Raw genomic sequence first — 12,560 nt, 5'->3', positions numbered from 1 at the left:
ATATTAAACCTTCTTGCTCTTAAGAATCCTTCAATCACCCCAACACCCGGGAATTTCCACTCACCTCCTTTACCCTCTGTGGCTCTCCAGAGTCACACCTCCTTCCCTGGCTTCTCTCCTCCTCCCCTTCACCTTTCCTCTATCTTCCCAACCTCAGCTTGGCTCTCTGCATGCCCAACCTTCAAAAAATTCATACTAAGACCACCGTAAAGGGGCGCCTGGGTGGCACAGCGGTTGGGCGTCTGCCTTCGGCTCAGGGCGTGATCCCGGCGTTATGGGATCGAGTCCCACATCGGGCTCCTCTGCTGTGAGCCTGCTTCTTCCTCTCCCACTCCCCCTGCTTGTGTTCCCTCTCTCGCTGGCTGGCTCTCTGTCACATGAATAAATAAAATCTTAAAAAAAAAAAAAAAAGACCACCGTAAAATATTCAGAACCAATACAGTCCTCAGCAAAACAAAACAAATCTTCAAGGGACAAGATCATGTTCCTTTAAAGGCAGCTGTGGTTGGTCTTGCCATTTCCCCCATTTGTATTATAACCACATTTGTTTGTTAACATAATTTGGCACAGGATTTGAAAATCTGGAGAAACAAGTGGTTTCCATCTTTGCATATCATAACCTTTTTAGAATATAAAATTCAAATTAACCCAAGTATTCAAAGTAATTCTAATGAGCCAGGTCTCTCATGGGGTGGGGGGAGCATATGAAAATGTATTACTGTCATGTCTTCACCATCAAAATTTATGATCTTGGGCTTCCTTCTTGCCTTTATAAAAGGTCAAAAGAGACACATTGGCTAGTTTGACAACCTCACAGTGAACTCCAGGAATGTCACTGACAGCATGACCTTTGTGACCAAATCCAGCAACCAGAACTTCAACATTTTCCTCAATAAAATTCAAACAACCATCATTGGGTACAAAGGCTGTGGGTTTTGTTGTTGTTGTTGTTGTTGTTTGCCATTTTTGATCAGTTAGAGCCTGACATACTTCCTGAGGGCAGAATTTGGCTGTTTGGCTTCAGGCCCTACTTTTCCCAGCACAATTCCCTTTGCAAGGGAAGCACCTCCAAAAGGGTTGGCCTTCAGGGCTGTGCCCAAGTGGGCTTTCTTGTACTGTTTATCATGCCACATCTGATCTCGTCGGTGGCTATGGAGCTTCCTGGCACTACGACACTTGCCCATCCTGTCAGCACCGTGGGTCTAAGCAAGAGACACCAGGTACTCTTGTTTTGGGTCCATGTTTGTTCAGTCTTGAGCTTCTCCACACAGACAGCCAGCCATACTGGCTCAGTGTCTTGAAGCACGTTTTCTAATACAACTATCTTCACCTGCTCCAGAGCCTCTAAGTAAGATGGGAATGGTCTTAACATGAGTGAATCATGACAGTTAAGAAGATAACATTTTTCTCCCAACTTCTAGTTGACTTTTGTTAGTACATAAATGTTACCCTAATTACTTTCTCTTCCAAATTGTTTTTCAGCTTCCTACAGATTATGTAGCAACAATTTGTTTACAAATCTTGTACCTTCGTACTGTTTTTTTTTTATAGTTTGTAGTCCTGTAATAAATGATGGTTAAATAGAGCAGGATCTTTCATTCTTAAACACCGCTATCTGGAGTCTTACAGATCCTAGTATTCAATTCTCAAATATGAAGTAAGTCTAAATGATTCCACACTTTCACACACAATAAGATTTTTGGTGGGGTTATTAATCTAATAATATCAGTTTGGGGTGAGTACACTTTGGAAAAAAAAAAAGAGGAAGGAAAGAAGAAGTATTTTTGCTAAAGAGGAAAAGTGTTCCCAGGTTCACCTTTTTTCTTCATCTAGCCAAAGCCATATTTCTGGCTAAAGGTGTCTCTTACTCACCTTGTTATTCAATTCATGGTGTAGCGATGCCCCAGAGGCAGAGATGACTGCTGAAGGCTTATTCTATCCAGCCCGATGACTCATCGATCCTATGAGTCCACAGTTTATAATTATAACATAATGGAAGATATTATTTTATGAAAGGAGAAGCTATGACTTGTCCAAAAAAGGAATACAGATTATAGTAAATATAAGAGGAATTAGAACACAAGTTAACAAACACTTTCCTTTTGTATGAACAGGATTTGAACGAGTCATTTTAGATGGGAAAAAGAGAGACCTAAAATTTAATTTTTATTGAAGACATTTGGTTTATTCGTCATGAAAAAATTATCCTAAACTATGTGGGGTTTGCTCTTAGGAAATTAAACTTTTGAATAGAAAGGTTTAAATATTTTAATATTAATTAAAATGTATTTTTACTTATTTGCTTCAGTTCCTTAAGAAACGCTTATATTTTAAATTTCCTTTGTTGATATACTTTCCACTTAATTAACAAAAAATTGTATTATTACTATAACATAAACACATGCATTTAAAAGAAAAAGCAAGCGATTTGCCAATATGATGAGTAGCTCCCTTTAAAACGCAGATCCTTTATGAACCAACTGACTTACAGTAATTGTACTGTATTTTTCCATTACAGACAAGAGCATTTTGGACTATCTTATGAATTCAGAGTCCAGGGAATTCCAATGAGATAATGTCATTGACCTTGAGTACAAATAATCAGTAATGAATATTGTAATATGATAATGTGAAAGTTGCAAGGAGCTCATTCTCAGACTCTACCAGAAAACCTGCTAAAACAACAGGATGAGACACAGTGTGAACTAAGAGAGCAGAACTTTGAGGCATGTTACTTAAAATAGAAAGGCTTCTCAACAACTGAGAGATTAAGTGTGAGCCCTCACGATTAACTGCTATTAAATTAGTTCAGCATGTGAGCGTCTATCATGTTATCTACCAGCCCTACGTCACTTAAATGGCCAAAGGTAAATGTCAGCTTTCAGCTCAGTGGTTCATATTTGGTTGTTCCTTCTGCCTATTGTCTCATTTAAATGAACGAGTGTTCCCCCCATTCCGAAAGCATGAGGCTTCATCAGAAATGCCCGTTTCTGCGAGCAGCACACTCCTCTGTGAATAAAAGACAAACACTGACTCTTTAAAAGGGCAACGCCATAGGAGAAAAGGATTATCTAAGCCACGCTATGTATGTTTACACCCACAGACTGCCAAAAAACTCCTTGATATTCGTCAGAAGTGCAGTTGTAATTAGGGAGAGCAGAAGAAAATCAACCTCAGTTTGCTAACTGACCTGAGGCATCTAATTTATGTACATGTTCATTTTGTTAAAACATGCAAGCAAAGAGCTATTGGAGGCCATATGCCATTCGTTATGAAAAGCACATTCCTTTAGTCTTTGTAACAAAAGCCATATGGCTTTCCGAAAGTTAATTATATCATAAATATGCTGTAATAGTGGGGAGTGTGGTCTAGCAATTGCTGGAAGAAACTTTGAGACCTGGCTTTCAGTCAGTTTCTCAATGGATTCCATTCAGAACCTTGGGGAAGTGACATGGTCATTGAGCCTCAGTTTCCCAATATTCAAAGTGAAGATAATAATAATACAGAACGTATGCGGGAGAAGAAAACAGAAAGGTTTTCCTACTTAAAGGTAAAATAATGTTTCAAACTCTAATTCAGATCAATAAAACACTAAAACAGTAAACAGTTTTTTGAAATACTAGTTTATCAAAAATGGTCCCTTCCTCCTTCTAATGCATCCTTCCTACCACTGCCAGAGTATCTTTCTGAAACACAAATCAGACTGTTTAACTCCATTGTTAAATGTTACTTATGAAATAGCACTTGAACTCTATAAATGGCCCTTTATAGTCTGCCCCAGCCTGCTGTCCAGACTCATCTGCCAGCAGTCTCTCCCTGCCCTGACACACGGGCATACACACCTTGTCCCAGGACAGATAACTCTGGTTCACATCTCTGTGTATTTCAAGTTCTGCTCCCGTGGAGGATGCCCTACCTCCTCTTCTCCACTTAGCTCCTATGACGTGTCAAGACCCAGGCCATCATCTTCCCCACGGTGAGGTCTTTGACCTCCTCAGGCCATTGGTAGTCCCCTGCTCTGAGCCACCACAGCACCTGCTGCATACCTTCTTAAGCACTTACTACACTGTGCAGTCATTGTTCGTAAACATATCCCCTTCTCCTCCACCAGGATTGGGCTCTTCAAGTGCAGAGTCTCAGGCCTGGCAAATAGTAGGTGCTCAATAAGTGTTAGTTTATCATCCACCTTCTAAAAATAGAGGCAACTGCCTATTTGATGCCAGAAGTCTAATTTCCAACTAGTTTCCATATTTACTTCAACCTCTCAACTCTCCCTCCATCTGTAACATTTTCTAATAGTCAGAAAATGACCCCAAAGGACTTGTAATGTTCTTAACTACCAACGACAGACTCGCACTATGCTAGCCTTTTGATGCAAGAAAATGAAACGATTTTAGAACAGTTTTACGCCAAGACTAAAGCCAAGAGTCTTCTGGTTAAACTTCAGCTAACCAAAAAATTAAACGAAACGCAAGTCCTCATTCCTGAAGCATTTTAGTTAATCATGGTTTTATGGAAACTTAATCCAGCAAGGAGGCTGAACCGAAACAAGGAGAGCCAACAAGTCCAACAGATGATTACATCTCCATCTGACATAACCAAACGGGGTATAGTTGTGCATGGCATAACAGTAATGACTGTAAATTGTCTAACACTAAATTCTCATCTCAGTGATACAAAGTATTGCTTTATTGGCCTAATTTGATTTTTTTTAAATGTTATTTCATTATGCTTCTGGTTTACACTTTAAGGAGACAGAAAAACCTCTCTCTGATTCCATAGGATTTGGATTTTCTAAAAAGTAGGTGTCCAAAGAATCTTCGTTCAGAAACTAAATCATCTCCACATGTGCTTAGAGTAGCAAAGAAAGAAAAAAAAGAAAGAAAGAAAGAAGATTTATGTCTGTGATACATATATGTCCACGTAATTTGGAACAAAACCAGAAGAATGTCTGAAAGTCAAAGACGAGAGAGGGCAAAGAGTCTCACTTACAAATTTGTTGGGAGCTATTTTATAGGAAACAAGTTTTAGGATCTGATTTAAGGGCAAGGCAACAGGGAAATAATAATAATAAAGGCAAGAGGGAATCATGGATACAGTTGAGCTCCAAAACTTTAATTTCCTCAAAATAGTTTCCAGATGGTTAAGAAAGTCTTTCTATGTACAGTATTTTCAGGAGCTAAATAAAAAGTTATCCCTTTGCCTGCATGGTAATTTTTCAGCAAGATGCCACATTCATTTTAAATTGTCGTTGCTGATACCAACACTTTGATGTTTGAGACACCCGCCTGGGGGCCAGCAGTGTCCTCTATCAGTATGTCAGGAACTGTCACGAGGACCTGGGCCCTGGGAGACAGGACTGTGCGTCATGGGTATGTAGCAATTCTGTGCTTTGATGTCTACTTTCCCTCCAGAAGGAGAGTACTACCCAAATGTCTCGAGAGTTTCTCCTGTCTTCCTTCTGCGTCTATAAGCTGCAAGTCATGAAACAATGACAGGGGAGAGGTAAAGGAGAAGATTAAGGAGGGAAAGAAGGTGCCACGTCTGGATTCTCCTTTTCATCTTAGTGGCGACAGACCCAGACTGGCACTCAGAAGACTGGAAGTTCATCCTCAAGCCCACCTCTTTGCTAAATTAATGAATTTCTCTGTCCTTCACTTTCTCTGTCAGCCTTCTGTTTTCTTAATAGAAATATGAACTGTAGGAAGAACCCTAGGAGCTACATGTGGATTTCTTAAAAGTCTATTATAGAAACACAATGACTTTCAAAGTATCATTTTTTATTTACCAAGCCATGCATGCATTCATGCGTTTGATAACGACTTTTGAATGCCTGCTATGTATCAGACGCTGGTTGCTGACATTTAATGGTAAGCAAAACATGGGACCTATCCTCATGGAGCTTAAAGTCTAATTCGGAGGCCAAGGACTGACCAAATAGTCACACACATAGACAGTTACAAACTGGTGTGCATATAATTACAACCCACACTTACCATGATACAAAAAAATACTGTATTTTAACTATTGAATATTCCTGTTTGTTCTCCAATTTATCAGTTAACTTTAAGCCTCAAGCGAGTCTTGAAAACTACTTTCCCAATACAGCATATTACTTACCAATTCAGGCATTTAGATAGTGATTAGTATTGAGCTTTTCAGGTGGAACTGGGCCTTCATGTTGTAAAACAGAAGAAATATTGGTATAAACTTAAAACCATAAGATAGGAAGTCAAGACCTAGAGGAACTTCCAGCATATTTACAGAAAAGCCATCTTTCAATCTTCATAATATAAAGATCCCACTTCCGTGGTGATCGTAGCAGCTGACATATCATATGTGCCGAGGGACAATTCTAAGCACTTTGTAAACATTAACTCATTAATTGTAATAATCCTCTGAGGTAAGTATTAGTGGTGGTGGTGGTGGTATTATCTTCATTCTACAGATAAGGAAACTGAGGCACAGAGGGATGAAATAACTTACCTGCTGTCACATAAGCAGTCAGCGGAGTCTAAATTCAAGCCCAGTCTGTGCTCTTAACCACCATGGCATACGCCTCTTGTTCCTACAACTGGTCTGCTGAACATGCTGAAAACTATGTTCTTTGGTTCAATAATCTAGACAGCATGTTCAAAACCTATCTCTGCCCCCTTCACTGTTCTGCTAGTGACTTTATCCTTCTCACACAAAGAATAAATTCCACTTGGTAACTCTTTATGGGAGTTACACTTAAAACAAAGAAAAACAAAACTTTCCAATTCATTTCTATCCGAAATTTGATCTATTAGGATAAAAAAAAAAAGGAGGTGGATTTCCTACTGACTTTTTAAAAACAAGAGGCTCAGTGACTCATGTTCTAGCAAAATGTCTTCTCCTCTTGTTCTTGCACGGTCAGCTGTTCACAGGTTCGATAGAAGTTCTACCCCGAAGGAAACGGCTCTCGTACAATGTGATGCAATACTGTGTGAAATGGTGCCATTAGTCTGCACTTGAGACTCTAAAATAAGGTGGGAAAACCAGACGGCGTGCCGGCTCCACACCGCTCTGAGGCTAGAAATGCATCTACAGAAGGTATGTTGACAACCACAACACTTTCATCTCAAATCCTGCTGCTTCCCAGGCTTCAGTCATGCCAGGAGATTTCAAGAGTGAAAGAAAAAAAAGAAAAAGAAAAGGAGCAAAGCGAAGGAGACGTGCTCTGACAAGTTGGCGTGGAACGCCTTTTGACTTTTTCTTACGGTGGAAAGATTCTTTGGGGATGAAGATTAAGCAATCATCAGAAATGAGCCTCCTCATTTGACTAGAGAATGAGCACAGAGACTATTTTTTGCACTTAAAACATCAGAAGCCCAGACTGAAATGAAGAATTACTACAAACAACTAACCATCGTTAAGTTTGATACTGCTTACAAGACAAAACAGGAATCTTTGGGGCAACTGCCATCAAGATGTGCTGGGGAACAGGAGTTTTACTACTGCACAGAAAACGGAGACCATGAAAAATTGCACGTAGTTTTTAAGATATGTATACACCTGAAACAAAACACCAGAATGTATAAAAAGCACTTTTCTCCTCAGCAGGGTCCATGAAATACATGGAGTGCTGTGATTAGTCCTTATTTTGTAAATGGGGGGCGGGGGGGAAGCTTAGCTCTAAAATGACAGGTTAATACTTTAAGAAAAAGAATTTACAAGAATACGTGGGTACACAAGCCATTCCTTAACAGAACTCAAACCTGAATCTCCTAAACTTGTCATGAAAATTTAGCTTTAAGCAGGTGTACCTTTCTCAGGAATGGGAGGGGTCAAGCTAACTAATTGGTGATTGGCCATCAGGAAGCAAAATGTAAATAAGGAGAATAAGTGAGGGAGCCCCCACCCCACTCTGCTCCCCAGCCCCAGGATCACGTTAAAAATAAGTGCCTTCACTTAGATCAGACCGCCAGGCTACCTTCCACTCCCTTCACCCGACTCCTGAGTCCCATAAATAAATTAGAATGCTCTGAGCAACATACACCCAGCAAGGCACACAACCCTTTCAGACAAAAACTCAGCTTTGTCTGCTTGCCCAAGGTGGCCTAGATTTTTGCGCCAAGATACTGAGGTGGGAACAACATGCAGAACTGGTTAAACGAACTTTCTCAGCTAGAAGGGCATAGGAATGATGGTGAAAATACAGCGATCTCCCAGAGCTGCTTTTCCTGTTTTGGCCACTTACAACTAAGCTTAGGAGTCTTAGTACATAGAAACTTAGTGACTAGGTTTCAGTTTGAAGAACGCAATGATTTAGAATGAAATGCAGTCAGCCGTAGCACTGATTAAGAGTCCACTGAGGCGGACCACTGTCTATCAACAAAAAGACCTAGGAAGTGATGCCAAACAAATCAAAGCTCCACCTTTAGAAGCACTTCGGTTTTCTGGGAACTGCCCGTGAAAACGCCATGAAAATTTTCAAAGCAACAAACCATAGAAGCAAGCTCCTATGGCTCAAACTAGGTAATAAATCACAGCGCCTGTGTTTACCAAATGACAGACACCTTACATACATCGTATCCCCCATTTCACAGATGGACAAACTGAGGCTCATAGGGTTTATTTGCCTTGCCCAAGGTTACATAGGGGTTGGCTACATATCCTACTCTGTCTCTACCATCACTCGCTGCCCATAGATACAGTACCACACTACCACTGTAATGCAGTGACCTGGAAAAATAGTCATAAAACGATGTTGAATGAGGGCACCTGGGTGGTCAGGATCTCAGGGTCCTAGGATGGAGTCCTGCATCAGGCTCCCTGCTCAGTGGGGAGTCTGCTTCTCCCTCTGCACCCCCCTCCCCACCGCCAGTGCTCACTCACTCTCTCTCTCTTGCAAAAATAAATAAATAAATTCATTAAGATTAAAAAAATAATGTTGAATGAAAAAATCATACAAGCTCTATACATGACAACCATGTAAGAGTTTACATGCAGGTAAGAAAGAACTGGAAGGAAATATGAAGCACGTTTTAAAGTTGTGTTAGGGTGATTGGCTTATGGAAGAGTCTTAAAAATTTCTCTTTATGTTGTTGCAAATAGATAACTACTTGTCAGATGTTTAAATGAGTATGTACTGATAGGGTGTTCAGAACCGCGTGAACTCAAATCACTAGGAAAGGCCGCCTGGAGAGGGGAGTTTCCATTACCATCTTGGGGCTTGTGCTGGCCGAGGGGAGAAAGAAGTTGCCAGAGCAGTGACGAGACTTAATTCGGCCAATTCAAAGGCACTAAAGTAAAACAAGGCTGCTGTGGCATGGAGACAGTAATTGGGAAGGAGGAGATGTCTGAATTTTATAAGCTGGAAAATAAGGAATAACACCATGAAAGCGTTTAAGGAACTTTATTCTAACCGCGTGTGGAGGATGATTGAGAGGACAGAGACCAGGGCCCGGAAACCACCAGAAAACAGTGGAATGAGAAAAAGATTTGATGTGGTCTGAGCTCCTAGTCTTGCCTCAGAGCATAGCATTATCTAAGCCTCAGCTAAGCGCGCCCACAGCACGTGTTCCCCCTTTTCTAAATGAGAGTTGGGGTCCCTACAATCTTTTACCACACCGAGGTGATCACGTGCGTCAAGCTCTACAGGCATATAAATAATAAGAATCGAGAATATTCAATGAATTGAAGTGTTGCCCCCCCCCCCCTTGAGAAACCCAGGAGCGTTGGGATAAGCCCCACGTGAGTGGGTATCCGTGACACACCCATTAGAGAAATAATGCCTTTAAAGTGAAATGCTCTGACTTGCATTTCATTCGTCATCGATAGATAAGCCAAATGGAGAGCCGAGTTGTAAACAGGTCTAGCTGGGTGGGGGACAAGCTGCTAGAGGTAAGTAAGTAAGTAAATAAATTTATGTTTAAAAATAGCTGCTATTTTAAGACCATACAACATAAGGGCTTTGTGCGCTCACTTTTGTGTGACTTCACGCCATGGCAGGAGCACATACTTCAGGAAGACTGCTCTCGTTCTAATTATGGAAATGACGGGACTGATCGAATTACTCACAGCAGCATATCTTGCATTACACGGAAGAAACGATGGCGACGAAGGGCTTTGATTTGATGATTGAGAACTGCCAACCATTTCTACGGGCCTTTGGAGAGAAGAAAAGCTCAACTGATGATAAAAACATAAACAAAGGCTGCAGAAGGTTGTTTAACCTTTAATCCCAGGGTGGTGGGCATGGTGGTTTCACCCGTAGTTACTGCTGCCCAGTTTACAGAAAAACAACTCGTAGGAAAGGAAGCTGATTTAATTCTCTGTAAACTTTGGACAGAAATACTGATTTTTTTTGGATGATTCTTTTTATAGATATTGTTGATGGGTGTCTAATTTGTATCTTATTTGCTAGATTTTAAAATAAATACTTTGCCCAATTAAAAAGGATTGGGGGAGGGGGCAAGTGCGGCCTGATGATAATCTGGTTCGTTCCCTGTGTCCTAGCTCCTAGAAATACCACGGAAAGATTCAGACTCTTTGTCTGTCTCCTCGGATTGGTGGCTTGCTGTGGCTGGTGTGGTTAGTAAAAATAACAAGGTGAGGGAACCCCCCCATCATTCTCAAAGCTTGGCATTTTTGCAGGGGAAATAGAAAAATCAGTAGCCACATGGACACAGCCGGCAGTCTGGTCATTGCAGGACCCAGACAGTGATTATTATATGCATAATAATAAGATTTTCTACTCCACAGTTATTTTTACTTCCAGGTAGATCATGGTTATTAAACAGTCAAAGAATTCATTTTCTTGGGCTATGCCCATTAATTCTAGACCGTCTCCACTCCCCACCCTGCCTGATACCCCTCCACACACACAAACGCATGCCAAAAGGTGAGAAAGCAAAAGTACTAATGTGCCCATTTAACAACAGTACACCTTCCAAGATGTCAGGGTCTCAATGGTAGAGTCATAAACAACCCTCCCAACTGTGCTGAAGGTTAAGCACGGAAGGACACTGAGAAATCATGGCTCCAGACACGGTTTTTTCTCTCTTTCTCTGGTTAGCTTAAGTTATGGCAAAGAATGATGAACAAATTTGTGAAATAAATGTCTACCAGCTCCTAATTTACTGAGCAACCTGTATGGAATTGCATAAAAGTAGCACAATGGTTAACCCTGGTTAGTTTGTCTTTTCCTGCATTTCCAAGTCAGATTTCCTTCCTCTCCCTGCTGACAGACGCTGTATTCTCCCCTGCCCTACCCTAGAAAAGTGTTCACAAGAGAGGAGCCAAAAGACTGACCGTCCTTCGGGGCAGAATGACTAAGGAGGCTTTAAGTGGGCCCTTCTTTGAATAAAGAGCTGCCTGCAGGGCCCTGTAGCTGAAAGGACAGGGACGGGGAAAGGGCTGCTTGGAGCCTCTGAAATGGTGCTGCCTCACCTCGGGATTCACACACACTCTTGCACTGACCCCGATGCCAGTTCAGGAGAGCCAACTAGCAGCTCATTGCTTATATTTCATTTACATCCATTCCACCAATATTTGTTTATTGGTTGCTGTGGCAGCACGTTTATTTGCTCTGAGTTCAGCATTTAAAGGAGACTGTGCGGGTAACGTCCTTCACCAAGAAATGTGAGCGTGTCTACCTTCCTGGAGCCCTGGGCTTCCTTGCCTGTAGCTTCTGTGGGCATTCCCACTAAAGCTGGAAACCGTGACCCGAAGAACCCTGCTCCTGAATCTCTCCTTTATCAACAGCTACTCTGGAGGAAGCAGGAGAGCACCCTGATGTCAGCAGGATGCTGACAGGGAGCACCTTCTTGGCCCCTCCAACCGCCCCCCCCCCACTCACCATCACTCCCAGACAAGAGCAACGCGGCAAAACTCAGCATAGAACTTGCCGGGTTGGATTTATGTGGGAACACACACTTATGCCGTGCGACCACCATCTTCTCCCTTCCCCCTCCCAACCTTCTCTTCCTGGTCCCTCAGCACAAGAAGCAGCCATGCAGGCTGCATGACTGATGGCAAGTGCTTGGGAGACAGATACTGAGTTCAAATCCCACCTCCATTTACTCCATATGAAGTATCGGGCAAGTTTCTTAATTGCTCTGAACCTCACCTTCTCCATCCGTAGAATGGAGCTAATGATCACTTTGCAGACTGATAAGGAGGATGAAACGGCAGAATGCAAGCAACGCAGCACGCCAGCTACAATAGTAAGCACTCGACGCAAGCCGGCCAGTGGTATTGATGGAACCACCACACACGTACTTGCTCGGCTGAAGCAGGTACCTTAGACAGCATTCCTCCTTTCCTTCTCTCTAGTCAACCTGACTTTAGGGCCAATTAGTTCTACCTCCTCAATACACTTAAAAGCCACTTCCTCCTCCCCCTCCCTGCTGCAATAGCTAACCATCTTTTCTATTGTTTTAACTTTTTAACTTGTATATTCACCCTCTTCCTATTCCAACCATTCTGCACACTTCCCACCAGTGTGAGTTTTCCAAAAGAAAGGTGCTCATGACATTCCCTGTATTCAGGTCCTTTGGGGGCTCTACGCGTTACCTGCAGGATGCAGTCCCAGT

General features: G+C 41.9%; 1 protein-coding gene across 1 annotated transcript; it reads right to left on the bottom strand.

The window, feature by feature from the left end:
- Positions 1 to 735: 735 nt before the first annotated feature.
- Positions 736 to 1,184, bottom strand: LOC103675591 (40S ribosomal protein S23-like). Its single transcript, XM_040641943.1, is given in 2 exon segments — positions 736 to 954; positions 957 to 1,184. Coding segments are annotated over 2 exon segments (447 nt in total).
- Between the last annotated feature and the right edge of the window lie 11,376 nt (positions 1,185 to 12,560).

Source organism: Ursus maritimus, unplaced genomic scaffold, assembly GCF_017311325.1.
Source record: "Ursus maritimus isolate PB19 unplaced genomic scaffold, ASM1731132v1 scaffold_26, whole genome shotgun sequence".
Classification (NCBI taxonomy): Eukaryota; Metazoa; Chordata; class Mammalia; order Carnivora; family Ursidae; genus Ursus; species Ursus maritimus.
Note: the sequence above shows the minus strand (reverse complement) of the source record. Positions and strands in the feature narration are given on the sequence as shown.